The sequence below is a fragment of the Tasmannia lanceolata genome, unplaced genomic scaffold (genome assembly GCF_043159265.1).
Source record: "Tasmannia lanceolata isolate RefF3 unplaced genomic scaffold, GAP_Taslan_0.1 ptg000013l, whole genome shotgun sequence".
Taxonomy (NCBI): domain Eukaryota; kingdom Viridiplantae; phylum Streptophyta; class Magnoliopsida; order Canellales; family Winteraceae; genus Tasmannia; species Tasmannia lanceolata.
Genome location: NW_027518690.1, coordinates 1,236,872 through 1,264,356, shown reverse-complemented (window position 1 = coordinate 1,264,356; position 27,485 = coordinate 1,236,872). Strand labels below are relative to the sequence as shown.

At 38.6% G+C, this 27,485-nt stretch overlaps 1 protein-coding gene and 1 long non-coding RNA gene across 6 annotated transcripts in view; both read right to left on the bottom strand.

Moving 5' to 3' along the window:
• Positions 1-671, bottom strand: part of LOC143889435 (P-loop containing nucleoside triphosphate hydrolases superfamily protein) — a 49,203-nt gene extending 48,532 nt beyond the window's left edge. For all 4 annotated transcript variants that reach the window (XM_077393640.1, XM_077393641.1, XM_077393639.1 and 1 more), the window contains exon 1: positions 161-671. In XM_077393640.1, the coding sequence (XP_077249755.1) occupies positions 161-435 (275 nt within the window). In that variant the 5' untranslated portion in view covers positions 436-671. The remainder of the gene's footprint in view (positions 1-160) is intronic.
• Positions 672-6,049: 5,378 nt separating this feature from the next.
• On the bottom strand, positions 6,050-25,679 carry LOC143889433 (uncharacterized). 2 transcript variants are annotated; one of them, XR_013254839.1, is made up of 7 exons: positions 24,685-25,679; positions 24,533-24,589; positions 24,393-24,450; positions 24,179-24,244; positions 7,426-7,539; positions 7,198-7,315; positions 6,050-6,447 (listed from the first exon to the last, which is right to left on the bottom strand). It is a non-coding gene; the product is annotated as an uncharacterized LOC143889433 (long non-coding RNA). The 2 variants fall into 2 exon arrangements; XR_013254838.1 differs by having other exon boundaries at positions 7,198-7,539; positions 24,685-25,661.
• Positions 25,680-27,485: the final 1,806 nt, after the last annotated feature.

Sequence of the window (27,485 nt, the reverse complement as noted above, 5' to 3'; positions counted from 1 at the left end):
TTGAACAAACCCTATTCAATTTTTACTCAGATGGAGCTTCAATTTATGGTAATATCCATCTAAGTCAACCATAATCATATCATTTCCCTAAGTAAAAAATTTCCATTAAAAATGTTTTTCTTAGGGCCTAAATGAAGAAGAAGGTAATGTGAATGTATACCTGAGAGGGCGAAACCTAACGGTGACGGTGACATTCTCCTTAGGCAAAATGGGATCGAGACAGGTGGGGGTTGAAGGGCTAGGCGTGTTAGCCGGAGAGATGCCGAGGCCGGACCGAGATGGGGGGCGAGACGAAGAAGATGAAGGAGTGGTGGGTCTTCCTCCTCCTCCTCCGCCACTCTTGGCCGAACCTAACGGAGTAGAGGCTCGAGATCGGAAGGGTGACACATTGTTTGATAATCTCTGTGCCCTAGAACTCAACCCACCACTCGACATTGTAGAGAGGAAAATGTAGTTCTAGAAGCTCTGATCTAGAAACGGAGAAGAAATGTGAAATCTCTCAGTAGCACTTACTAGGGAGATCTCGAGTTATTTTTCTTCTTTTTTCATTTTTAGAGAGAGAGAGAGAGAGAGAGAGGAGTAATGATGGAGGAAGATGAAGAGGGCGTGGGAGAAAAAAGAGAGGGAGAATGGCAGTTTACTTTTGCCGGCCCTCTCTGCCGTCTCTTCCTTTCTCTCTCTTTCTCTCTCTCAATTTTGTTCAACGGAAATGATATCAGCACTACCATGTTTTAATAATTGCACGGACCCAGCTTGTCTTTACAGCTCTTTAAATTAGGGGTGCGTGTCGGGTTCGGGTTCTGGTTGGCCGCCGAACCCGACACGCACCCCTAGGAACACATTTTTTCAACCCCGCCCCCCCCCCCCCCCCCCCCCGGCTTTTTAGGGTTACTAAAAAAAATGATAAAAATGTCGGGTTTCACTCCGGTCGATCCAACCAAGCCCTCAACCCAACCCGGCTTTTTTCGGGTTGATCCCGACCCAAGTTGCACCCCTCAGTTTAGATACTAGAATAGAATATGCATTAGTGAAAATATAAAAGCATGGTTGTGCTGATATCATTTCCCTAGTTTATTGGACTGCTGGAACTTTTGGAAAAAGTTACGAAAGGCAAAAAAAATTCTAAAATTTCTCACTTTTTTAACATGTGAAAAAAAATTACTTAAAGTCGACCCTATTCAATTTTCAGTCAGAGGACCTTCAATTTATGATAATATCTACCTAAATTAGCCAGAATCATTTCATTTCCGTCTAAATCATTCCAAGAAAACAATTTCTCAAGAAAAAAAAAACTCTGGCAGATATGTTATTCTGCAGTAGGACTGTTGCATGCGATGCTCCCTACGAAATTCTTTTTCTATATGTAGTTTTTATTCCTTATTTATATGTAGTTTTTTGCCCTCTCAATGACAGATGAAAATTACCCATCATTGAATGTTAGGATTGGATGATTTGAGTGAATTTTGATCTATATTGGGTCCAAAGCAAAGCCTATCAAGTGAGCAATTCTGATTTATCAAAGGTCGAAACTACTATGCACTAGTGGCTAGTGCCTCATTCAATACCAAAGGGGTCGCACCCTACTAAAGTCTAAACCATTCCTCTATTTTTAGAATCTTAGATAATCTTTCCAAGATGCACTCTTTTATTAAGATGTTGATCAACAGCTTCGGATCATTCCATCCCAATGGGATAAAAGCCGAGGGGTGGACTTGTTGAAACTACCGAAAAAATAGAACCGATCAACATAAAACATGATTTGGTTGGAGCACAAAGCACCATCCTTATCATAATGCTCTGTTTGGTTGTTTGTAGATGGCTGGGAGATTAGGAGAAGAAGAAGTCAAAGAGAATTAGACAAGCATGGAAGATGGGAGTTGCGCGAGAAAATTAGCCAAAGATGTAGGGTGTCGTTATCAAATATAGGATGGAAGAGAGAGAGAAAGGGAAGAGAGAGAATAAGACAAGAATCTTCTCCTAATTCCCCAAACAAATTTCAGAAGTTCTATAGTGGTCAAAGGTCTAAATGACAACCAAACATGCTCTGGGAAGATCTTTGAAAGAACTCAAGCATTTGAAACTCCTACAATCCCCCCAAAATGAGCAACAAAACAGAGCATAAAAGAAAAGGGGAACAAACGATCTCAGGCGATCAAAATTCTTCGAACTAACCCCAGAGAGACTAACCCTAGAGAGAGAAAATAGGAAAAACAATGGGCTCCGATGAAACAATATATTTCAACCAGGGAATACATGATCTGTCATGTAGACAATAATTTTGTTAATGTGCTAGCTGATAAAGATCGTTTGAAAGACAACATGGGGCAACACACTTGCTAATGGAATTCTCTTCAGAATGTGTTAGCTTTCATCTGTACATGTTCTTCTCTTGAGTAGCACGCTTTCTAATGGGATTCTTCCTTTCAACAATGTTATTCAATAACTCATAAAGGATCTGATCTTAATAACCTCACTAATTCGTTTGATTCTTAGGAGGGATTGAAACTCAGGAATGACACAGAATTGGATAAAATCCCTAAATTATAATGACGAAAATCTTTATATCCAACAGATGACAATGAAAGAACAGATATAGAAGTTTTATCAATTAATAGAGCATGGATATTGCTAGACCTTTCACTGCATGCTTCACCTCCTTTTCATTCTAGTTTTCAAATTCCTTATAAAAAAACAACGCTACCATATCGTTAAGGAGAATTCCACTGTTGATAATTGAAAACGTGTCTAGCTGAAACAATGCCTTGATATTCTTCAATTAATCGATAAGCTTCTAACTCAACAGAGAGGAAATTCCAGCATCCAATTGAAATCCCAGTGAGGGCAGAAGAGTATAAACCTGCGCTTTACTCATGAACCTGAAACGAATTGTACAAGTAAATGGATCTGGCACGGGGATGCTCAGATCTGATTCATTCGAAGAACTTCTTGCAACTCACAAGCTTGGGCTAAAGCTTGCAATCTCCTTTCTCTTGATCGATCTTCAAGATGAAAATTTCTCCTAAATGAGATTTCCTCCAATAACAAAAAGTCCAATTTCTCTTCAAAGTTAAAAATACAATGTCAAAGTCTAAAATGGAAAATGAGGGAATTTGGCTTTTATAGCCAACAAAATATGCTTTAAAACTGTTTTAAAATTAAAGATGCATTCTTAAAAAAATCTATGAGGATAAATGTTAACAATCCTATAAAAATAAAAGAAAGAAAAGCTAAACGTACAAACAAATTAGTAATTAAAATAAAAGAAAGAAAAGATAGAATTATCAATTCTTTAGTTTTGAAGCAACACTACCAATAAAAGAATGAAATTGATAAGATTATAGATGCAACCATAAAAAATAGACCAAACCATCTTTGGATAGAAGCAAAACTGATCATTAGTTGTAATCTATTGGTAAAGATGTATATTCCAATAAAAATGAGAAAATGAACATTGAGTTCACAATTACCTACACTGGGTGCACATGCAGGCTAAATCGGCGATATATAATCAAGCGTATCATTATCGGGGCCATTTCAACTGCAATATACAAAAACATGGAAATAGACATTCAAAAGTGCAAATCTAAAACGCGTAGCATAGCTCATTACCAACCTAAACCACACACGCAAAAAACCTAATAACCATCATGTTGTGCAACACATGGATTGGTAGTCAAAATACCAACATGTTTTCACATGCAAAAACACATGGATAGGTAGAAAGTAACAGCGCTCATCTCTGTGGAAAAAGGGCTGCAAAATATGATTTCTAAAATTGCATATACACACTCTTATTTTAATTTGCAAATAGGGCAGTAAGGCCACTTTGGAAGTCAATAACTATATCATTTCTAATGACTTCCTAAGAGGAGTTAGCCTTCCATTTGAAGATAAGGATCAACCCGTTTACAATAAGCTTAAACCAAACTTTACTCCCACAAATAGTAGCAATTAAATAATGAGAAAAATGATTGTGAGCTTGAAGCTCATATAGCTTATATAAGCTTGAGAGCCCAAACAGATGGGTCCCACATTTTTGTGGTGATCCAAACCATTCATTTGTAAGGCCCCATCATAGATAGGGTGTGTACTAAAAATCAGCTCCATTGGATCATCCTAACCCCTCCAAAAGCGGAGGGCAAAAAAGGGCAAATTTGTGGCCAACGGTATCTGTCCATTTTGCCCTCCACTTTTCGATGGGTTAGGATGATCCTATGGAGCTGATTTTTTGTACACACCCTATCTATGTAAGGGCCTTTCAAATGAATGCTTTGGACCATCCTAACAATATGGGCCCACATGTGTTTGGGCCCTCAAGCTCATATAAGCTATATGAGCTTCAAGCTCATAATCATTTTCCTCTTAAATAATTTCAATTTACCAACAAATAAAGTTTTGCTCATATTTATTCAAATAAAATATGAACCAATTGTGAGATTATGAATCATCCATTTCTATGGCCAAGGTCCCCCAACCCAATTGGTGAGATTATGTACCATTCAACATAGCATATTAAAGAGAGAATTACAAACACTGTTATCATGGTACAAAGTTTAGAAAAACCAAATAATACAACTCACTTGCTAAGCATGCTTCTTAATACAACTCACTTTTTAAGCGGCCCTGCCGAAATCCAAAAAATACATTGGAGAGACAGAGATTTAAAAAATGAAAAATAACTCACATTGGAGAGAGATAGAGATAGAGAGACTTCAAATAATACTACTCACTTGGTAAGCATGCTTCTTGTAATAAGTCAAAACGGGGGACGGAATCCTTTTTTGGCGGCCTTGCTGAAATCCCAAAAAATAGTGCGGAAAAAATTGAAAAATAACTTACATTGGAGAGAGAGAGAGAGAGAGAGAGAGAGAATTGAAATATCCAAAATGAAGAAGAACGATCTATAAATATCAACTGCAACCAAAAACAGAAACCTCTTGAAATCAATGAACCTGGAGGAAGCCTTTTTCGCCTTGATTGGCTTGATAGGAAAGCAGCATAGCCAGAGAGATGGATGAGACCTTCCATCGGTGTATGATATAGAGAGAGGCAACCATCAAGGACATAGGCGAAAATCATATTGTATATACCACTAAATTTTAGATGTGTAGGAATATGAAAAGGAAGGGAAACGTGGGAAAGCTTAATGCGAGAGGACGTTTGCAATGGCATGGAAACGTAAGGGGGTCACGCGGCAAAGCCATAGCGAGAAAGTGAAGGAGTATTAGAGAGAAAGAGAGAAGGGGAGTTGAAATAGGAAGGGTTGCTTCCTTATTCCAAAGAAACTCTTGCTAAAAAATCTTTCCTTTCACTGAATAGGAAACATAATAGCTGTATTAAAAGCTTTTGCTATAATTGCAAAATTATAGCAGCAATGAAAACGGAAAAAGAAACATTAGTGAAGAAACGTTTAAAAAGGAATAAGTGGCTTTTTTAATATTCTGAGTAGAGAGAGGGGTGACAAGAAAATCCTAAAGGAGTATTTTGGGTGCAATGGACCACGCCCATGCTCTCCAGATGGTACCTACACCATATGTACATGTGGTGCATGTGTGAGCAACCATGGCCCCACCAACCAAGAGAGCCTCACTAGAGATGACATAAGTAAACGGGCCATTGCTTGAGCCTCCAAAGATGAAGGTACATGACCAGCCATTTGATCCCCATCAAAGTCTGCATTGAATCCCTCAGGAAATAATGGATGTAAACAAATAGCAGGAAATGATCTTTACATGGAAATGAAAGAATCCAGAGTTATTAATGAAGAAAATATTGCAGAATCAAAAGTAGCGGCCAGCAAGTATGATGGTTCTACTGATGATCCTGCATGTATTTCGTGTGTATCTTACAGGTGGATTTAAAAAACCTCGCGAATTAACTTGGCATGCCACCAAAGTTTTTCCAAGGTCAAGCAATTCTATCCATCCAATCAAATGCCAGTACTGGTGGGCTATGGAGTGTGTTGGGACCAAGCCAAGGCCTAAAGAATTTCCATTTTCCAAAATAGAAAAATAACTCATTCTTGCCGGAAAAAGACTTGCTACACATAGAGACAAAATGACTTACCAACCCCAACAGACTAATATTAGCTCTTACATAAACCTTTCATAGAAGCAACATCATTGAAATGAAAATAGAAAGAAAAAAACTCATATGAAATCTCCTTATCAACCCAACTAAAAGCCATCTTAAACTAATTTTAAACATAAATTAAAAATCATCACAAATTCTCCCAAAGTGATCTTACATTCCATCAAACTTCGGCCCAAATTGAGTAGCTTTTCTTACCAATACTTAAGGTAATCGCGTGTGCCATATAGCCATGCCAAGTACCCTCGGTTATCCTTCCAAATCATGTAATCTAGCAAGAAATTCGCCAAAGAGCTATCAATGCCTCTTACTTCCAGGTAATTGTTTAAATCTTTCTGAAACTGCTCGTCTAAATCCCTGCAGAAGAAACAAATAAAGTAACAGATTCAACCCATACCCAAAACGCCCAGATTCAACCCATACCCAAAACGCCCAATTCTTTATTTCAGCTGAGACTGCCAGCTAGACATCTTTACTATCCTGTGTGTGTGATACTGATAAAGAGAATGCCAATTGTTGTTTGAAACAAAAACAAAAAATTTAAATATATTTAGCCATTTAAAAAAAAAAAAATTTTAAAAACCAACACAATCTTATTTTAGATTCACAAGTCCCCATACATTTTCTTTGATTGCAAATAACCCTTTTGCGGGTTTTAAAGGTACCCAACCCAAAAACCAACAAGGCAAAATTTGCTGCATTTTCCACCTACAAAAAAATGAATAAAACCAACTATATTCAATTTTTACTTAGAGGGACTTCAATTTTTGATAATATCCCTCTAAATTAACCATAATCATATAATTACTGTCTACATTGTGAAAAGAAAAAACTTTGTGCAAAAAATCATTAGAAATGTTTTTCTTGCTATCCAAACAGGGCCCAAAACACTTTTTTAAGTGTTTGCAAGATACTCAACCATCGTTTTTTCATGACATTGATATCTTAAAACCGAAAAACCTATTTTGATTTCCTAAATCTCCACTTTTTAGTTGATTGATGCCCAATGTTCTTCCGTAAAATGAAATTCCATCTGCCCATTTCTTTTGTATATAAGTCACGGAAATCAAACAATTGAAATTAAAAAGAAGAAGAAGAAAAACTTACACAAAGTTGGGGCCTATAAGAATAGGTGCAACGTCAGAGAGTTTTAATTGTATTCTATCAACGATGATAAAAGTAGAAGAGGCAATGCAATAGAATTCCAAAGAAATCCCGTCATGTTCTGAGTTTTACCACCAAAGAAATATTCAGCTGACTCGAAATCTCCTTTTCCTCTTCTTCTTCTTCTTTCTTAGAAAGAACAAGAGGCTGAACCTCAACTTGGATACTCACCCTATTGAAATCTCGCTCCAAGGTGATTGAAAGTATGCCGCTTTCATCGATGATCTTGAATGGGAAGTCCTTTGGAAGAATAATTTGGACACTCTCTATCTCTCGCTCATCCTCCTACACAGAAAAATAGAAGGAATCACAAGAGGAGCTCGAAATTTTTACAAATTGGCTTGGTTCTATTGCTTGATTCATTTCAAATTTTATTCTTCAATTCTCTAGAATGATATCCCTCTAAATAACCCATGACCATATTATTTCCCTTTAAATTGTGGAAATGGAAAAGTTTTTCTCGAGAAATGTTTTTCCTGCAATCCAAATGGCTACTTTTTTTTTTTTTTTACACATAACAAAAACAAACCCTATTCAATTTTTAACTTAGGAGGAACCTTCAATTTGGGAACCATAGTCAGATTATTTCCCTCTAAATGAGGGGAAAAAAAATCTGTGAGAAAAATAAAAAATAAAATGGGGTTTTTTCTTTACAGACTTACCTCATCCATATCATATTTCCGAAGGATTTCCTGACGAAGATTAAACTCCTTAATAACTTGCATAAAGATTTTCGTTTCAAGAATATAAACAAGGCGGTCTTGGGTTTTGGACATTTTAGAATAGGCTAAGTAGTCGTGGAAGGAAAATAATAATGAAGAGGGTTGTGAGGGGGTTTGAGAGATTTTTGTTTCAATAGAAGAAGAGATTAAGGAACAATAATAATTGCTCTGTTTGGTTACGTTTTTTTGAGTAAAATAGCAGGGAATGTAATTCTCCTAATTACCCGAGGGGTGTTTGGTAGGGATTTAGCATAAATTGGAATTTTGACAGGCGCTTGTCGGGTGACGTGGAACCCTCGAAATTCGCCGGACGAATTTCTCCAAATCGAAGGAAAATGGGAGAATTTCTCAGGGAAATTCTTTTTCACCGTAATTGTCATAACTTTCTACTTTTGCTTGTAGTTTTTCTGTAATTGTCATATTTTATTACATTTTATTGGTATTTTTTTCGTAATTTTCAAACTTTATAACCATTTCTAGGTAATTTTTCATTTAAAACTTTATAACTTCTGCTATTTTACTTTTCTTTTCTTTTTTGTAATGATTACTTTTTTTGCTTATTTTTGCTTTTGCTAGCAACCTTTGCCCATGTGGCATCTCTGCACAAGGATGGCCACATGCCGAGAAGTGGCATAGGAGAAGTTTGCTAGCAAATTCCTATAAAAAAAGAAAGAAAAAGGAAATGTTATCAACACTATTGTTTTCTTATGAGGGCACTCACTTTATTAAAAGTACGATATGGCCCACACCATAGAATGATCCAAACCGTCCATTAGATGGGCCATAGCCTAAATAGGTTATGCTCCAAAAATCATTTCCTATGAAGCACGGGTACGGGTACGGGGTGCGGGTACGACACGACATGGGTACGTGGGTACGTGATTTGCCAAAAAAAACGGGTGCGGGTACGTTCGGGTACGCCGAATATAATAATATATTTTAATATTTTATTATATATTTATAAAAATTTTAAAAAAAAATTGTAGAGCAATCAAATAACAATAATATCACCAAAATGAAAAATTCTAATATTACTCTTCATTTCTTAAGTGATTAAGTTCCATATTTCATAACATGAGGGATCAATACATCATTCATTAGAAAAAAAAGTCTGTCACCAGTGTGTTGACCAGTGCCTGACAAGATGAATAATTTTTAGAGACCAAATTATGATATTTTTTTTACCGGACTTTTGGGATTTAATAATGTTTGGACAAAATAGATTTTATGAATTTTTAAAATTTGAAAAATACCCCACCGTTTGGAAGTTAAGAAAGTTAAAATTTTGACCCGACCATTTTTCTTTGAATTTTGTACTAGAACTGGAGAGTTGATTTTTTCCTTTTAGATTTAGGTGTTGAAACTATTTTTAATAAATCCAAAAGAGGGGTATTCCGTTATTTACATGTAAATCTTAAGTAAATGGACAATAAAATAGTAACTTAAATGGTTTACATGTAAATACCGAGTACAGGAGAGTAGAGAAAAGTACAAGAGAGGAAGGAGAAGCAGCAAATGGTTTACATGTAAATACCGAGTACTGGAGAGTAGAGAGAAGTACACAAGAGGAAAGAGAAGCAGCAGGAAGAAGCAGGACGTATCGGGTACGCGTGGTGCTCACCCGACACGCAAAACTAGTTTTTTTTTTTAAAAAACCACATTCCGGCCGGAATCGTGCATAACGGCTAGTTTGACTGGATTTTGCAGAATTTACGACAATGCCCCTGCAACAGCTCTTTTTGGTTTTTGACCATTTTAACCTCAAAATGTGACCGTTTATAGCTGTTGGGAAGGGTATTTTAGTCATTTTTAAATGCACAATCAATTAAAAACTCTATAAATAGCCTTTTCCCTACCTTCTTATCCTCCACCTTCACATAAGTGATTCTCCTTCTTTCTCTACTTTCACTTACATTATCTATTCTACTAAATTTCCTACAAATTTACCCTCTTCTTCAACTCAATCCAAGTCTATTTTGGAGCAAAGGGAAGGCATACATTCAACTTACCACTACAAGGTCAAGAAGTCAAGAACTATTTCCAAAGGCTTATTTCAAGTGAGTGAAGGCTAATTTTTTCTTCTTCTCTTCAACTCAAGTTCAACTTCAAGGTTCTCTTTATTTCTTTCCATTTCCTTTCTTTTATTTCTTACTTCATTTGTCCCCTTCTACTTCATTTTTTTGTAATTTGTTTCAATTTTCTTTCTTCTAATTCATTTTTCCCCTTCTACTTTATTTCAGAATGAGTGGGTCGGGCTCAGGACCTTCTGCAGGAACATCCTCTATTGGTTCGGCACCCGCTAGATCGGATGACCCGCCATGGGCTTACGGTACATTGGTTTCGGGTCAAAGAAATAAAATAACTTGCATATTCTGTGGCAAAGTCATATCGGGTGGAGGTATAACCCGCTTGAAAGAACATTTAGCGGATGTTCCTGGTGAAGTAGCATCATGCAAAAAAGTGACTGAAGATGTAAAATATCGAATGAAGCAACTTTTAGATGCAAAGAGAAAAGAAAGGGCTAGGATGAGAATATCCAGAGCAGAGGTTTTTATAGCACACCAGACGAAGAAGAAGAGCAGGATGAAGAAGACATTGGCACACAATTGCCTCAAGTCCCTCAACAAAGAGGTAAGGAAGTTCTTGTAGAACCGAGTGGTACAAAAAGGAAGAAGAAGGGAATCACAGGAGGGATCAGGAATTTCTTTGCACCACGAACAACCCCTGGAACCCAGCCAAGCATTAAAAGTGCTTTGGCTACTAAAGAAACAATGGATAGAGCAGACATGGCGGTTGGCATGCTTTGCTACGATGCCAATCTCCTTTTCAACGTTGCCAATTCACCTTTCTGGCAACCTATGTTTGACGCTGTGAATGCCGTGGGTTCGGGTTATAAGGCACCTACTTATCATGCTTTAAGGGGTCCCATTTTGAAGAATACAGTGGATGAGGTAAACAACTACTTGGAGGAGATTAAGATGTCATGGGGATACACTGGCTGTAGCATTATGGCAGATGGATGGACAGACACCAAACAACGTTCCCTAATCAACTTTTTGGTGTACTGCCCTAAAGGAGTCATATTCCTCAAATCCGTTGATGCATCTGGCATAGTGAAGAATGCTGATGAATTATACAATATCTTTGCAAAGATTGTCGGAGAGGTGAATCCGGAATATGTGGTGCAATTTGTAACTGACAGTGAGCCAAGTTACAAAGCTACTGGGAAAAGACTAGAAGCCGCGTTTGGAACATTCTTCTGGATTCCGTACGCAGCTCATTGCTTAGATCTCATCTTGGAGCATCTGTGCAAACCGACTGTATTTCCTCACATAGCAACCACAATTGAGAGGGCTCGAACGATTACAAAGTTCATCTACAACCATGGAAGCCTCTTGAATTTGATGAGGAAGAAGTTCACAGGTGGGAAGGAGTTGTGCCGCCCTGCTGCAACCAGATTTGCTACAAATTTCATCAGCATACAAAGTCTGGTGTTGAATCGGAAAGCACTTCAGCAGATGTTTGTATCTGATGAGTATAGTACTAGTAGGTTTGTCTAACACCCACTGAATGAAGGGGTAGTTAGTACTGTGTTGGATAAATCTTTTTGGGACCAATGCAAGTACATTCTAAACATCAGCGAGCCTTTAGTGAGAGTGCTGCGCTTGGTAGATCGGCAGGACAAACCGGCGATGGGTTACCTATATGAGGCCATGGATAAGGCCAAAGAGAACATCAAGGAGAGGTTGAAGAGAAAATCAGATTACAATCCCATCTGGAGGATCATCGACCAAAGATGGGATAGGCAACTCCACAGTCCCCTCCATGCAGCAGGATATTTTCTTAACCCTGCTCTCTTTTTCACTCCTACCTTCTCTAGGCACAGTGAAGTAACCAGAAGCTTGTTGGCATGCATCACTCGACTGGTACCTGATGAAGGTACACAAGACCTCATCACCAATCAAATTGAGGATTATCAAGAGGCTAAGGGTATGTTTGGAATGAAGCTTGCAATCCGCAACCGAACGAAGTTGGGACCAGGTATATTTGAGTTTTTTGTTTAATTAAGTATAATTCATTTTAACTTTCAGTTTCTCAACAAATAATGCTTTACTATTTGTTACTTTACAGTTGCATGGTGGAATCAATTCGGAGGTGACGTGGAAGAATTACAGACCTTTGCGATCAGAATCCTCAGTCAGACCTGCAGTGCGAGTGGGTGTGAAAGGAATTGGAGCACCTTCGAACACATTCACTCTGCAAAGAGAAATAGGTTGGAGCACCAGAGATTAGATGACTTTGTGTCTGTCCATTACAATCTTAAGTTTCGAGAAAAGTATACAACGTAATATAATGTTTTCAACTCTCACCTCATCACTTTAAGCTTTTAAGTTTAACCTTTGACATTAAACTTAATGTTTTCCTTTTCAGGGAGTTGTTGAGGAAATCATCTACCACTAGTGACCCTTTGAGCATAGACCATCTGGATGTCATGATGGATTGGGTTGCAGAAGAAGAAGATGTCATATTCACGCCGGAAGACATTGGGTGGGAAAATCTTGAAGCACCTACTGCTGTGGTTGGGGCCGGGGACTACGACGACGACTTTCTCATGCCTCTTGAAGAAGATGTCCCTACTGGTGGTCCAGGTGGTGATGACGGCGGTGATGACGAAGAAGATATTGAGTATGATCATCCGGGTTATGATGACTGAGAGTTGTTGCTACTAGTTATTGTCTATGTTTCACTTTCATGTATCTTTTTTTTTATGTTTTTCTATGTATCAGACTATCAGTTAGACTTGTGCAAGACTTTATGTGTTTAAGTAATGAATATGCCTTTTGGGACACATATTTTGGACTATTTATTAGTTTTTCATCTTTTTCTATTGATTTTTTATTTTTTGGGATTTTTCTCTTATTTTTTAATATATTTTTTGTGTGAACGAAAAGTTTCGACCGAAATGCACCGAAATGACCGAAATCCCACCGAAATTCCATTTCGGTGGCCAAAACGAAATGGCAACCGAAACGGAATTTACAACTATGGTTGATCCTAACCCTCTATAGATCGGAGGGTTAGAATCAACCAATGGAAATAATTTTGGGGCATAACCTATTTAGGCTATGGCCCATCTAATGGACGGTTTGGATAATCCTATGGTGCGGGCCATACCGTACTTTTTATAAAGTGAGGAGTGCCCTCATCAAAAAACAGTAGTGCTGATAACATTCCCAAAAAAAATCTTAAAAAATACGGTAAAAAAACTCCTGCACATCTCCTACCCCAACCAAACAACGTCGGGTCGGGGAGATTTGCTCACAATCTCCCCGTTGACTGATTTCCTTTTGATTTCCCTTTGACTTCTTCTTCTCTAAATCCCCCCAACATCTACCAGCATCCAAACAAAGCAAATGGGGTTTTCTGGATGATGCGACCCAAGAGAGGAAATGGTCAAATGGGGGCGAAAGAGGGGAGGCAATGGCACCTTGAATTTTTCTCCGCATATTTTTTGGGTGCTGATATTCCCCCCCCCCCCCCCCCGATGCTAGCTAACGTATTCCCACCATTTGACCGGTTTCTCTCTCTCTCTCTCTCTCTCTCTCTCTCTCTCTCTCTCTTCACACACACACTCTCTCTCCACACACACACAACAGGAACAGTTGGTGGGCCCAACAGAAACCATTGGTGGAATGATGGGCCCATCTTTGAACAACGTAGACCCCGCCCATACCACACCATAGGATAATCCAAACCGTCCATTTGATGGGCCATAAACGTAAATAGGTTGTGTCCCAAAATATTTTTCCATAGGCGGATCCTAGCCCTCCGATCTAAATAGAAACTACATCTTATGCAACCTCTATAGATTGTAGGGTTTTGATCATACGGAAATGATTTTTGGGGCACAACCTATTTACATTGTGGCCCATCAAATGGACGGCTAGGATCATCCTATGGTCTGAACGGTACACTTCATTTTCAAAAATATGGGTGGGGCCTAAATTGGTACGAACCACACCATAGGATGATCCAAACCATGGACGGCTTGGATCATCCTATGTTGTGGATGGTACGCTTCAATTTGAAAAATATCGGCGGGGCCTACGATTGGGCCTTAATGTTAGTGTACGACCAACTCCATAGGATTATCCAAACCATGGACGGCTTGGATCATCCTATGTTGTGGATGGGCCTTAATGTTATTGTACGACCACAGGATGATCCAAACCATTCATTTGATGGGCCAACCCTTTTGGGGGCACAACCCATTTACGTTATGGCCCATCAAATGGACGGCTTGGATCATCCTATGGTCTGGACGGTACACTTCATTTTCAAAAATATGTGTGGGGCCTAAATTGGGCCTTAATGTTACTGTACGAACCACACCATAGGAGGATCCAAACCATGGATGGCTTGGATCATCCTATGTTGTGGACGGTACGCTTCAATTTGAAAACAAATTGGTGGGGCCTACGATTGGGCCTTAATGTTACCAACTCCATAGGATTATCCAAACCATGGACAGCGGCCTATGTTGTGGACGGGCCTTAATGTTACTTTACGACCAACTCCATAGAATGATCCAAACCATTCATTTGATGGGCCACAATGTAAATAGGATGTGCCCCAAAAATCATTTCCATAGGATGATCACAACCCTACAATCTATAGAGGTTGTATAAGATGTAGTTTCTATTTAGATCGGAGGGCTAGGATCTGCCTATGGAAATGATATTTTGGGACGCAACCTATTTATGTTTATCACCCATCAAATGGACGGTTTGGATTATCCTACAGTGGTATGGGCGGGGCCTACGTTGTGTAAAGATGGGCCCACCATTCCACCAACGGTTGGGCCCACCAACTGTTCCTGTTGTGTGTGTGGAGAGAGAGAGAGAGAGAGAGACCGGTCAAATGGTGGGAGAGAGAGAGAGTGAGTGGAGAGAGACCGGTCAAATGGTGGGAAAGTGACATACCCTAACGTTTAACGTTAGCCAGCCATCAAGGGTGGGGAAAGTAGCCTCCAAGGGGGGGAGGGGGGGGAATCAGCGCCCTATTTTTTTTCTGTATATTGAATCGATGGGAACAGCAAAGTATATATTATAGGTTGTGTTCCATAGGATAGGATGATCCCCAACCAATTTACATTGTGGAGATTTTGTGGGTACAACCAATTTACATTGTGGCCCACCAAAATAGGACCGTACCCGCGGGTACACCCGGCCCACAGGGGTACGGGTACCAATTTCATTACCCGTGAAAAAAAATACCCCCACCCAACCCGTACCCGTGACCTGCGGGTGGGTCGGGCGTTGGTGCCCGCGGGTTACCCGCCATTCGGTTTTCAATTTTTTATTCTTAAGGCCTAAACACTAACCGGTAAAAAATAGACTATGTGGATGAGCCAACAAAACAAGTCAAAGCAATCAGACTATGTGAGTGGCCAACAATCAATTGCACTTACATGTCCCTGTGTGTGGGACCCAAATTTCAATGGTTGGGATTGATCCACCTAATTAACTTTAATTGGGTGCTGAAATTTGCAACGAATGGTCGGTAAACTTACAACAATTAACAACAATATAGGCCGCGAAATGAATGAAATCGTCGTTGCCACAAAGTTTTTTTTTTTTTTTTTAAATTTGCCCGCGGGTTTACCCAACCCGCGCGGGTTGGGTCCGGGTACATGAAAAACCTACCCGTAGAATCGTGGGTATTTTTTACCCGTACCAGCGGGTATCATACCCGTACCCGTGCGGGTTACCCCTTTGCCGGGTCTAGTTTGGTTCATCCTATAGCGTGGGTCATACAATACGTTTTGAAAAAGGGAAATGTTATAAGCACCACTGTATTTTGATGAGGGCACTCCTCACTTTATTAAAAGTACGGTATGGCCCGCACCATAGGATGATCCAAACCGTCCATTAGATGGGCCACAACCTAAATAGGTTGTGCCCCAAAAATCATTTCCATAGGTTGATCCTAACCCTTCGATCTGAATGTTAGAGGGTTGATCCTAACCCTCTATAGAATTAAATAAGATGGGTCCCTTAGTCTCCTAATGTAAATGTGATTGTAAACCTATAATATAACTAGTGTTATCCCTTTACTAGTGCTGATCTTGCATTTTTATTGTACGATTGACAATTACAATTATATTATGAGACTAAGAGCCTCTTTGGACAACATCAATATTAAATTTATTTGAAACTAATATTATTATTCAATAGGACATTAAGGCCTATTTGGAAGTAATTAAACATGATTTGGGAACATAGCTACAACTATCTCTTATTTGAATAATATGATTATATGCAAATATTTTTGTAGGGACTATTCAATGAAGCTGTAAATCTCCATTATGGATTTACATTTGTTTTTTTATATTCTCAATGTGTTTATTATTATGTTGTTTCTCTTTTCTCAGCTTTCATTGCAATCAACACCAAGAAGATACACATTAGCAATGACTTGGGTGATCAATCCAAACTTCCCCACAGGTCGGTCTCTCAGCACCGACTTCCATTGCTGATGCTCCCTAATAAAGAGCGTAGTGAATCTCGTAAGTTCTTCTGTCTCTCTGAAAATGAGCCATATGATATTCAAATACCAGAATTTCATGTGAAATGGTGTTGCGGATCTTCCAAGGGATGGCTGGTCACAGTAGATGACAAATCCAACGTTCATATTTTAAATCCGTTATCAAAAATCCAAATCCAGCTTCCCTCACTTGATAAATTTGGGCTCTCCAAATATGATCTTATGCTTGAAAAACCATATGACAACATGTTTATGTGCAAGAGTGTTTTATCGGCAGATCCTATTTCAGCACCATACTACATTGTTGTCTCCATCGTTGCTGATTTTCAGTTATTTTCCTTCTATAAACCGGGGGATAAAGGATGGACTACATTAAAGAATCCATGTGGTTCATGTGAAGATGTCATATATCACAACGGTCAATTCTATTTCATCACTGATTCGGGTATTCTTGTAGCTTTTGACTTTGCTTCCAATGGCTTTCCCTACTTAACAGCAGTTTCAATGCGTGATGATAAAAGTTGTAGGAGGTATGTAGTGGAATCATCTGGGAAGTTGTTGAATGTTTGCCGATACTATCAGTTGAATCCCAAGAATGAGAATTACCGTCTTATTGGGCCATCTAAATGGCCGGATGATGATTTTAATCGAAGAAGTTTGGGATGGACTACGAGGACATCTTATTTTGAAGTTTTTGAATTGGACCAAAACACAAGAAAGTGGATCGAGCTTGAAAGCTTAGGTGACCAGGTGTTGTTCTTGGGCTTGAATTCATCCTTCTCTCTGTCAGCTCTTGATTTTCCTCAGTTGAAGAGGAATGACGACAACGTTGAGAACAATGAGGGCTTTGATAATGGCATACACAACTTGGAGAACGAGAGTATAAAACCATGTTATCCCAACTCTCCATCTTGGATTACAAAGCCCATATGGCTCCATCCAAATTTGTCATAGGTAGTGATCATTTTTATTATCACTGGTTTCCTCTCTTTTTTTTGTTCCTAATGATTCTTTCCCAAGTCTTAATGTGTTGAGAAATGCTGATTTGTCGATACAATTTTCACTACTGAAATACTTTACATTTCTTATCAGATTTATGAATATACATGGGAAATTGATGAATTATTTGCAAATATATAAGAAATGTGCATTATTTTTAAAAAGTGTGGGTTTTTTTAATTTATTCCATACTATGAAGTTCAAATGGGTCATAAAAGTTCACAGTTCTTTGGATAAATTTGCAATTATTCGTTGAATTTAGTAACTATAGGTGCAATAAGAGGTTCTAAGGCTTCTAATTTGAGTTAATCATTGGCATGTATTCTTTGTAGGGGTATACCATATTTCAAAGGACCAATTGAATTGTTGGTTACAAGGTTATTGGAAGCTACCCTAGTAGGTGGGAATGTGGGATACCATTCCAAAAAAAAAAAAACCTAGCAGGTGGGAATCACGCTTCAGAGGTGGAAATGTGACGATTCCCAAAAATTGAAGAAGTGTGCTTTTGATCTGTGGGAAGCGTGTTTACCAAATCGACGATTCCGAAAAACTGGGGAAGTGTGTTTTTGATTCATGGGAAGTGTGTTTCCCAATTTTTCATATGTTCTATTTTTTTTTAGAAAATTTTCTTTCCTATTCTTTTCTTTTTTGTTCATTTTACCCTATCATGTTTTTTAATTTTGATTTTTTATTAAATCATAGATATTTATTTGTTGGTGTTGTTAATGTCTTAAAAGATGGTTTCATATCCACGTCTAGGCCAACCCTAAAAAGAGGGGCCACACGTGAGGGGGAGTGTTAAAGTATAAAAGATTAAATAATGCCTTCTCCAACAGCTTAAGCTCTTGGAGTAACCAGTAGTTTCACAGTTGTGATAAAAGATGGTTTCATATTTTAAAAGGTTTAGTGGTGCTCTAGTTTTTCTTTTTAATTTTTATTTCAACCAAGGTTTTAAATTTCAGTTTTAGTTTCGGTTGCCACTAAAACAGAAATGTTTCAGTTTTGATTGAAAATTTTGGTGGAAATCCTGTAAAATCAAGGAAACATATCCAAATGATAGAATTTAAAGATGGGACTTCAGGAAATGCTAGAATATACACAAATACACACTTAGAAACTATCACATAAGCAAGTCAACCATATATAATAGTTTAAAAATGTCGACACCTAGTGACATGCACTGTCGCGCTTGTCTGATAATTTAGTACATACTAAAGTTTAAATGTAATTCACCTAAATATTTATCCATAATAATGCACCAAATTTTGTATGAAATTCATATAAGCATAATTATGTAATACATACCAAGGAACCAGGAATCTCTACTGAAAATGGGGAATCTCGATTCCCCAAAATTCGATTCGGGAGCGTGGATCATTTTCTTCTATTCTATCCTATCCAAGGTCATGTTCTTTGTCATGTTCCTCGCTATCAAGTCTTTCCTCACTGTTTCTACCCAAGTTTTCGTTCTGCCCCTACCTCTTTTTACTCCATCAATTTGGCACGAGTCGCCTCTTCTCACCGGGGCATCCAAAGACCTATGTTGGATATGTCCAAACCATCTTAAGCGGTGCTTTCTCATCTTCTCCTCAATTGGTGCCCACCCCCACCTGTTTACGAATGTCTTCATTTTTAATTCTATCTAACCTTGTGTAGCCGCACATCCATCTAATAAAAAATTTGGTTCATATAATTATTTATTATAGTTTTTTGGTAATTTTTTTTTTTTTAATATTTAACTATTAAAAATTTCTCTGACCCTTCCCGCTTCCCATTTCCCACCTTCCCGAGGGCCTCCGCTTCCCGCTTTCACTTTCCACTCTCGCAACCTTGATACATACTAATATAGTATACGACTATTACACCTACAATTTTGGTTTATGCACTTCGACCTTTTCAGTTTCGGTTTATGTGAGGAGGGAAATGGGAATATTTCGGCCGTTTCATGTTGGTTTCGGTGGAAATTTAATACCATGATTTCAACATTGAAGATTATTGTGATTTTAATTGAAATTCAAGCTTCTTTTGGTTTTCAAAGCAAATGTTACAGAGTGAATAGAACGATGTTAGATTCTGATGGGATTTGTACCTTTGAACTCTGTTGATGGGTAGTCCTTGTGAAAAGAGGTTGAGGAGGGAGTCACCGTGTCCAACTCCCACTCTTCATATTGCATTGCTTGCATAGAGTGGAAGATGATCATATGAGAATGAGAGCATAAGTAACAGATGATTATAAGAAGAAAAGTGGGAAAGGAAGGAGTTGGTGTTGGTACCTTGTTTGTGGATTTTTATCTGCTATTTTCTATTTCGTTATTAGTTGGGGAGAAATGACCAATACCATTACTTGGGTATTGGTCACCTGAACTCTCTCCTATGGCTGGAACAGTCTGTTTGCCGATCAGTCCAGCATTTATTTCACTAGCATCTCTTGGACACTCCTCGACCAAGAGGTCGTTACATGGTCAAAACTTGCACGATCGTGCTAGGGGTTCCAACGCATCTTTACTTCATTGCAACCAACCCAATTTCTATCAAATTTATATAACACTAATTTGCCAATACCAGTCCCGATCTTTATCACCCTTAGCTCCATACCCTACAACAGACATCTATTAAACATACAAATCACAACCCCTACCTTTCTTGGCATAGATAAGTATTTTAAATTGAATTGTGATTTGTTTGACATGATAAAATACCTACATATGTCCAAGAAAGCTAGGGATTGTGGCTTGAGTGTGTGGATGTATGGATAGTATGGGACTGAGGGTGATGAAGATGGGGCTGGTAAAAGCAAATAAGTGTAGAAAGTATCAAATATGAAAGTAGGTTTTCAAGAATGAAATAAAGATGAAGGGGAACCCGTACCTTGATCGTGCAAGCTTCGACCATGGTCTTCTTCGTGAAGGAGTTTAAAACAGATGCTAAAGAAATAGCTAAAACAACGATTGGAAAAAGGGGTTCTTCAGAAAAATTTCAGATAGGGAAATTAGGAGTGAGATTAGGGGAAAAGATAGGGATAAAAGACAAGGAGACAGAGGGGAAATATAGGGCTAATCATCAAAGTTCTGAGCAAGGTCATTAGGTAGTTACGGGATATTTCATCCAGCGCATAGATTACCTAATAATCTGATTTCCAGGAAAGGCATATAGTTCGTTACTAGATATTTTATCAAGCACATCAATTACCTGAGGATCTGAATTGTTAGTAAGGCTTGTAGGTAGTATAACCCGGTTGCAACTCTCTCATGTTTAACTTCTCTCATTGGTGGTAATTGACTTGGAAGATCTTCTGGAAATACATCTGAAAATTCATTAACAAAAGGCATGGCAATTTGGGGAACCCTCATATTCATCACATACCAGCTTTTCTAACAACCAATGCAAATACTACCCCAACGGTCCCTTCTTGAACCTCTTCATCCATCTCATGCCTTGCTAGAGTATGTCCTTCATTTTCTCATGTTTCTTCTTTTCACCCTTGGATGGCATCAACACAAACTTCATTTTATCCGTGACGAAGGTGTAGGTATTAGAGAAGCCATCTTGAATAGCTTTCTGGTCATATTGGCATGGCCGTCCCAATAAGATGTGGCATTCATACATAGAAACCACATCACACCACACATAATCTTCATTTGTATTACCTATGGAAAATGAGACCAAACATCAAGTGGAAACTTTTACCTTGTTCGAGTTGTTAAGCCACACCAAGTTGTATGGGTGCGGATGAGGAACTTCATGCAATCCTAGGCGCCATACTAGATCACTTGCCACAACGTTTTTGCAACTTCCCGAGTCAATAATGACTTTGCAAAACATTCCATTGATGGTACAGTGGGTGGAGTATATTATGTCGCAGCCACTCTTCCTCCCTAAACTTTGGAGTCAAGTAGAGTCGCCAGGATAACAAACTTTGGCTTATCTCATCTTCCTCTATAACATAGGTCTCCTCAGCATCATCAGATGCCTAATGCTGTCACTGACAATCATCCTCCTCTTCCGGAGTGGTTTCTTCATTAACATAGATATGAGGTTTCTGTTTTGTGCAATCCCTGATGTACTGCCCAAGATTACCAAATCCATGGCATCATACTAGAGGTGCAAGTGCTGAAATTTGACCTTGTGCTCCTTGCATTGCATGTTGGGAGTTGCATGTTGGGAGCACGTTATCGGTCGATTGGGTTATGGGGCAGCAGCTTGGATTACATTTTATGGCATGGGAGGAGTGGAAGACAAAGAAGCTCCTTGTGCCATAGGCAGGGAAGTGGACATGTAGCTTGCAAAATTGCCTTGAACGGTGCTCACATGCTAATCATCTGCTTCCCATTCAAACCCATGCATATGAATGATATTCTTAAAAATAGTAAAAGAGAAGATCATATCAATTCTCAAAGCCTCAAACATCAAATGACAGATATAAATTATAAGAAATTGGTAAGTCATCGATGTTCTCGTCGTTACAGTCGTCTCCCTCCTCGATGTGAGTAATGCCTTCAAGCACATGCATTGTGCTTGATTGTTTCAAACTGGTTCGATTCATTTGAACTCCTTCGTCTTCTTTCTTCACACAAGAGGGCGAAGACTTCTTCTACTGCGCAAAGGAAAGGAGAACCTTTGAAGAAAGTTCTATTTTCTTTCATATAAAACCTAATTAGTATAAATCGCATAAATCGTATGAAACGTATGATTTACGATCGAATCGTAAGATTCAATCAAAAAGTGTAATATTCATACAGTTTAAGATTCAATCATGGGATTCGAATCAAAATCCATAAGATTTAAACTGTAAATCGTGAGAATTTCGAAACAATGCTTGTTACTACTTGGAACTTTGTTTTGTTTTATATAAGATGGTAGTACATGGATGAGGTCTGGTGCGATGTTGTCCCGATGGTAATTACTAATGAGATTCTTCATAATCGACAAGATGTAGCTCATCTAAGTTGCCTACTTCACTGGTTGGTTCAGTTTTAGACACACAATTATAGTCTTCATATGAGCTGGGATCATTAAAGCGTAGGATTATTATCGTATTGGCTGGTTTGGTTCCCTCTAGTTCGGTTCTAATGGTCTGTTGGTTTGGTTCACCATAATTTATTATTTAGTTTCCTCTGATTTATACTTTCTTATTGTTTTCCTAGGGACTATTTAAGAGAGAGAGAGTGAGAGAGAGAGAGAGAGAGAGGTGTAAGTAAGACTTCTTCACGAAAATCGGAAAAAACACTCTAGCTTCTTCTCCTTTCTTACTTTTCTACTTTAGTAGTGACTTTCTCAACTACCTACCTAGCCTGGCCTAGAGTCTAGGGAAATAGGATATAATAGTGTATGTATGGATCAGCTTCAAACCTTTGTGGCACCATCCCCATCCTAACCGAAAGACCGAGTTCTTTCCTGTTCGCTTCATCTATCCAAATTCCTTCATAGTCAGGGAGAGGAAGTAGGAAATTCCGAAACTAATGGAAATAACATTAAATGGACCGACTTTCTTTTGGCTCCTAATCCATGGATTAACATGTAATGTCGTGAACCTTATTGCAAGCATGTAGATGGTGTACCAGATTAAAATAAGGCATAGGATTCATCAAATCATGTAACCTATTGTTCCACCAACAATGCCCTTGAAATCGCATACTCCTAAAGTTAAGACTTACCTTTATGCAGGCTCAATGTTGTCAGTGAATACAATATCCAATTGTGAAGACTCCATTACCCATCGCTGCATACCCGCTCCCTAGTCCCAACTAAAAATAGTAGGTTGCCACTAAAGCGAAAACACTTTGATTTTCCTATCTTCTTTAGATAAAAGGAGATCAAAGTAATAAGACAAATAGCTTGTCTATAAACATTTAGCAAGGTCAAGATTCCTCTTCGATCCATTTTTTAACCGACTAGAACCCCTTCGATTGGGTTGCAGGGTGATAAGTGTCAAAGCGCTAAGCACATGGCTCCGTTTGGTCGCATCCTATCAACATTTTTACGTAGAAATTGCATCCCTTTGGTTTGCCGTTGGCTGGCCACCCAGCCCTATGTTCAATGGCTCACAGACCACATGCAACTCATTTACACAGATGTCGGGATGAAACCTCAACACCAAGAACTCATCCATGTTGGACGTTACGAGGATCAAACAGTCGAGCCCTACCAAATCATCACCCCCATCCCACTGTTGAACTACATAGATATCTCATATCTACACCATCAAAACAAACTTTTGTTTGTTGTGGGTCAAAGAAAAACATATAAAAAGTAAACTGTGTTCACTACCTTTGAATTTGACAGATAACAAGTGGTGATCAAAACAGCGTGTTTCTTGAATTTTCATGAATTTCAGACAACCACAAAAATTTCAAGAGTATTTAACACTATAGATGGTTCAACATAATTCTTGAAAGAAACTCTTCCCTTCCTAACAAATCATGCATCTCATATTGTGAGCCCTAATATTTAATTTCCCCTCACAAAACAGAGGGAAAAAAAAGCAATATTTCCTTCTGATTGTGTACATCCTGTTATTTCTTGCCTATCCAAGAAAAGAAATCATATAAAAGGTGGCTATCAATTCAAACCAAACCCTAAACAACACAAAGAAGGAATCAATCGTATGGAAGTGAGAATTTATATAAAAAAAATCATAAGATTTCAGAAAAGCATACCTAAGATCAATTCCAGATTCGGCTTCTATGGTATGTAGCTGTCGAGTATTCAATATAAACCAAACCCTAAAAAAGTAAATAAGAAATCAGTCGGATATAAGTGAGAAATTACTATAAAAAATTCAAACCAAACCCTAAACGATGCAAGGAAGAAATCAATAGAACAAAAGTGAGAAATTAAAATAAAAAATCGTAAGATTTCAGACAAGCATACCAAAGATTAATACCCGATTCGGCTTCTTGGGTATGTGGCTATCAATTCAAACCAAACCCTAAACAACGCAAAGAAGAAATCAATCGGCTAGAAGTGAGAAATTACTATTAAAAAAATCGTAAGATTTCAGAAACGCATACCTAAGATCAATACCTGATTCCGCTTCTAGGGTATGTAGCTATCAAATAAACCAAACCCTAAACAAGCCAAAGAAGAAATCAATCGGATAGAAGTGAGAAATTACTATAAAAAATCCTAAGATTTCAGATCAATACCAAACCCTGAACGATACCTGAGATCAATACCCGATTCGGCTTCTAGGGTATGTAACTTTCTTTCTCCAGATTCGACAAACCTCTCTTTTTCTTTTCTCTTATTTTCTTTTCTTTTTTCCCCTGTTTCTATTTTTCCTTTGCCTCCCGTTAATCTCCTTACCGTTTTATCAGGTTTTCCCTCATTGGGCGGTTTACCCTTCTCCGGATCGGAGGGGACTCCTGATAACTGTCCACTCTCTTAGATTCCACCATTCGCACATTCCTCCACAATTTCATCGAGTGCCAAGCTTGCATATATCCTCATTGACTCGGTCCAAATGAGTCGCCGTACGACATTTCGGTCTCTCATGACTGATCATGCCCAAAAAACAGGTGTAAACAAACCACACCACATCCACTCCTTTTCCAATTCTCCCTCGTAAACATAATTTGACGGTTCCCTGAGGTTTGGACAAGATTAGGGCTCATCAAAGGAACCAGTCAAGATTTGACGGTTCATTAAGGATTCTCGAAGGCAAGGAGCAGAGGAAGAAGAGGGTTATGATGCCAATGAAGATGAAGGGCCAAGAGGTGATGGTCCGAGATAGAAATCGGCTACGGCCAAGGATATTGAATTTACGATAACGATACAAGAGCTTAGGGTTCAATTTTCTCCATAGAGAAAGAGATTAATTTGGAGGTGGAGAAGAAGATGAGAGATTCGGTTGAAATAGTGACGGGGAGTCGGAATCAAGAACACCTCCTCTTAGTCAGGATCAATAATACCACCTCTTCGGCGGTAACAAAATCCCCTTGAAATTCCACCCCTTTTCCAACCACCGGAGTCTCTGTTTACGTCGACAAACTCGAACTAAATGCTAGAATAGACAGAGACAGAATCAGATTCTGATTACTGATTCCGGCAATCTAACCGCTCCCCATGGGTGCATTTGGATTGCTGGAATCATAGTTACAATCATTATCCTATTCCGATTCTAGCAGTTGGTTCAACAGAAATGAACAAATTGATAGTGCGAAAATGACATCTTGGAATCTCCTTCCCCCCCCCCACCCCATGGGTGGTAATATGATCAAGGTTTTAAATTTCGGGTTCGGGGGTAATTTCAAGCCTTGCCGAAACTGAAATTTCGGCCAAAATTTAGTAAATACGCACGAAACATCAATTTTTGGAACAAAAATTTTGGTAATTTCGGCTGAAATTTGTGAAAGGAATAAAAAAATAATATTTTTTTTCAAATTTCGCCGAAATTGACGAAATTTGGTACGTTTCGCCAATTTCGGATTTTGGACGTTTCGGTTTCGGTCTTGACCGAAATTCCGGATTTTGGACGAAATTTAAAACATTGACTACGATTCCCCCTGTTGGGATAGATTTTTTTATTGAAATGATTTTGTATTAATTTTTTTCCATTCCATTTCCATGGCAATAGGAATAGGAATTGGATTAGGATACCGATTATGACTGATTTAAGTAATATATCCCACCCAACCCGGGTTGAGGCAAACCCGAACCCAACCCAAGGAACCATTTACTCAACCTGAACCTCACATAACCAGAGTTCCAACCCGACCCAACCCGAGTTTTTAAGCTTTAAGTGTACAAACTATAAACTAAAAGTAAGTATGAAACAAAAATGTCGGGTTGATCCGAGCTCAACTCGGGCTAGGAAAACTCAACCCAAACCCAACCCAAAAGATACCTAACCTGACCCGACCTCTTTTCGGGTTTAAACCGACCGATTAGGGTTGAACCTGGGTTGAACCCGACCTAAGTTGCACCCTTAGCCAATAAAAGAAGTTTAAATAAAGAGGAATCCCAAGTCGAAAACATGGGATGGTCTCTATATCATCTCCCTAATCTTCCAATCATAAAACATGGGTTTATGATATGTTCTCTCAAATGCAATTTGTGGATTTCTGCAACTGAAGGTTCAAAGGAGAGAAAAGATAGAAGATAAGACAAACAGAGGAAGAGACTCAACGAAAATATATTTTTATTCCTTATTTTCTTACTTGCGGTGACTCTTCTTATATAGAGCTATTCTTAACGGAATTGATGCTCTGACACTCAATCGTAACCAACTCTGAGTTTCTGACTTTTTTACAAATAAAAGAAATTGTAAAGATAACAACTTGGTTTAGCAACCTTTAACTAATCCTCCTCTACTTAACTCTAATGACGAGTATAATCCTTCATCCAAACTGGTGTCTTCTTCACTGGACTCTCTCTGTTTCATTTAAATCTTGGCCGTCGCCAATATGCATAGACGGTTGGATCCACGACACGTGGACATCAATATGGAACGGTGGCGTCTTCTAACAATACCGCCATCCCTTTGTATGAGATTCCGCCGACGTACCCATTATTTTTGTTGGAGTAACCCTTAATTCCGCTGGCGTACACTATATTTCCACCGGTGTACTATAGAATCCAACGGCATACTCGATACGTTTGGAACACAAGTTTGAACCAAGAAAATCCGGCAGCGTACTCGATATTCCGGCGGTGTACTCTAGAATCCGACGGCGTACTTGATACGTTTGGAACACAAGTTTGAACTCGGAAAATCCAGCAACGTACTTGATATTCCGGCGGCATACTCTAGAATCTGGCACCATACTTGATATCTTTGAATGGTGGGTGTTCCTTGAATCCATCAACATACTTGATATTTCGGTGGCGTACTCTTTAATCCGGCAGCATTCTTAGCCAAAAGAGACGTGAGAAATAATAAAACATTAATAACGTCGCCGTTCTAAGCCAAAAGTGACACGAGAAATAATAAAATATTTAATAACGCCGCCATTCTCAACCAAA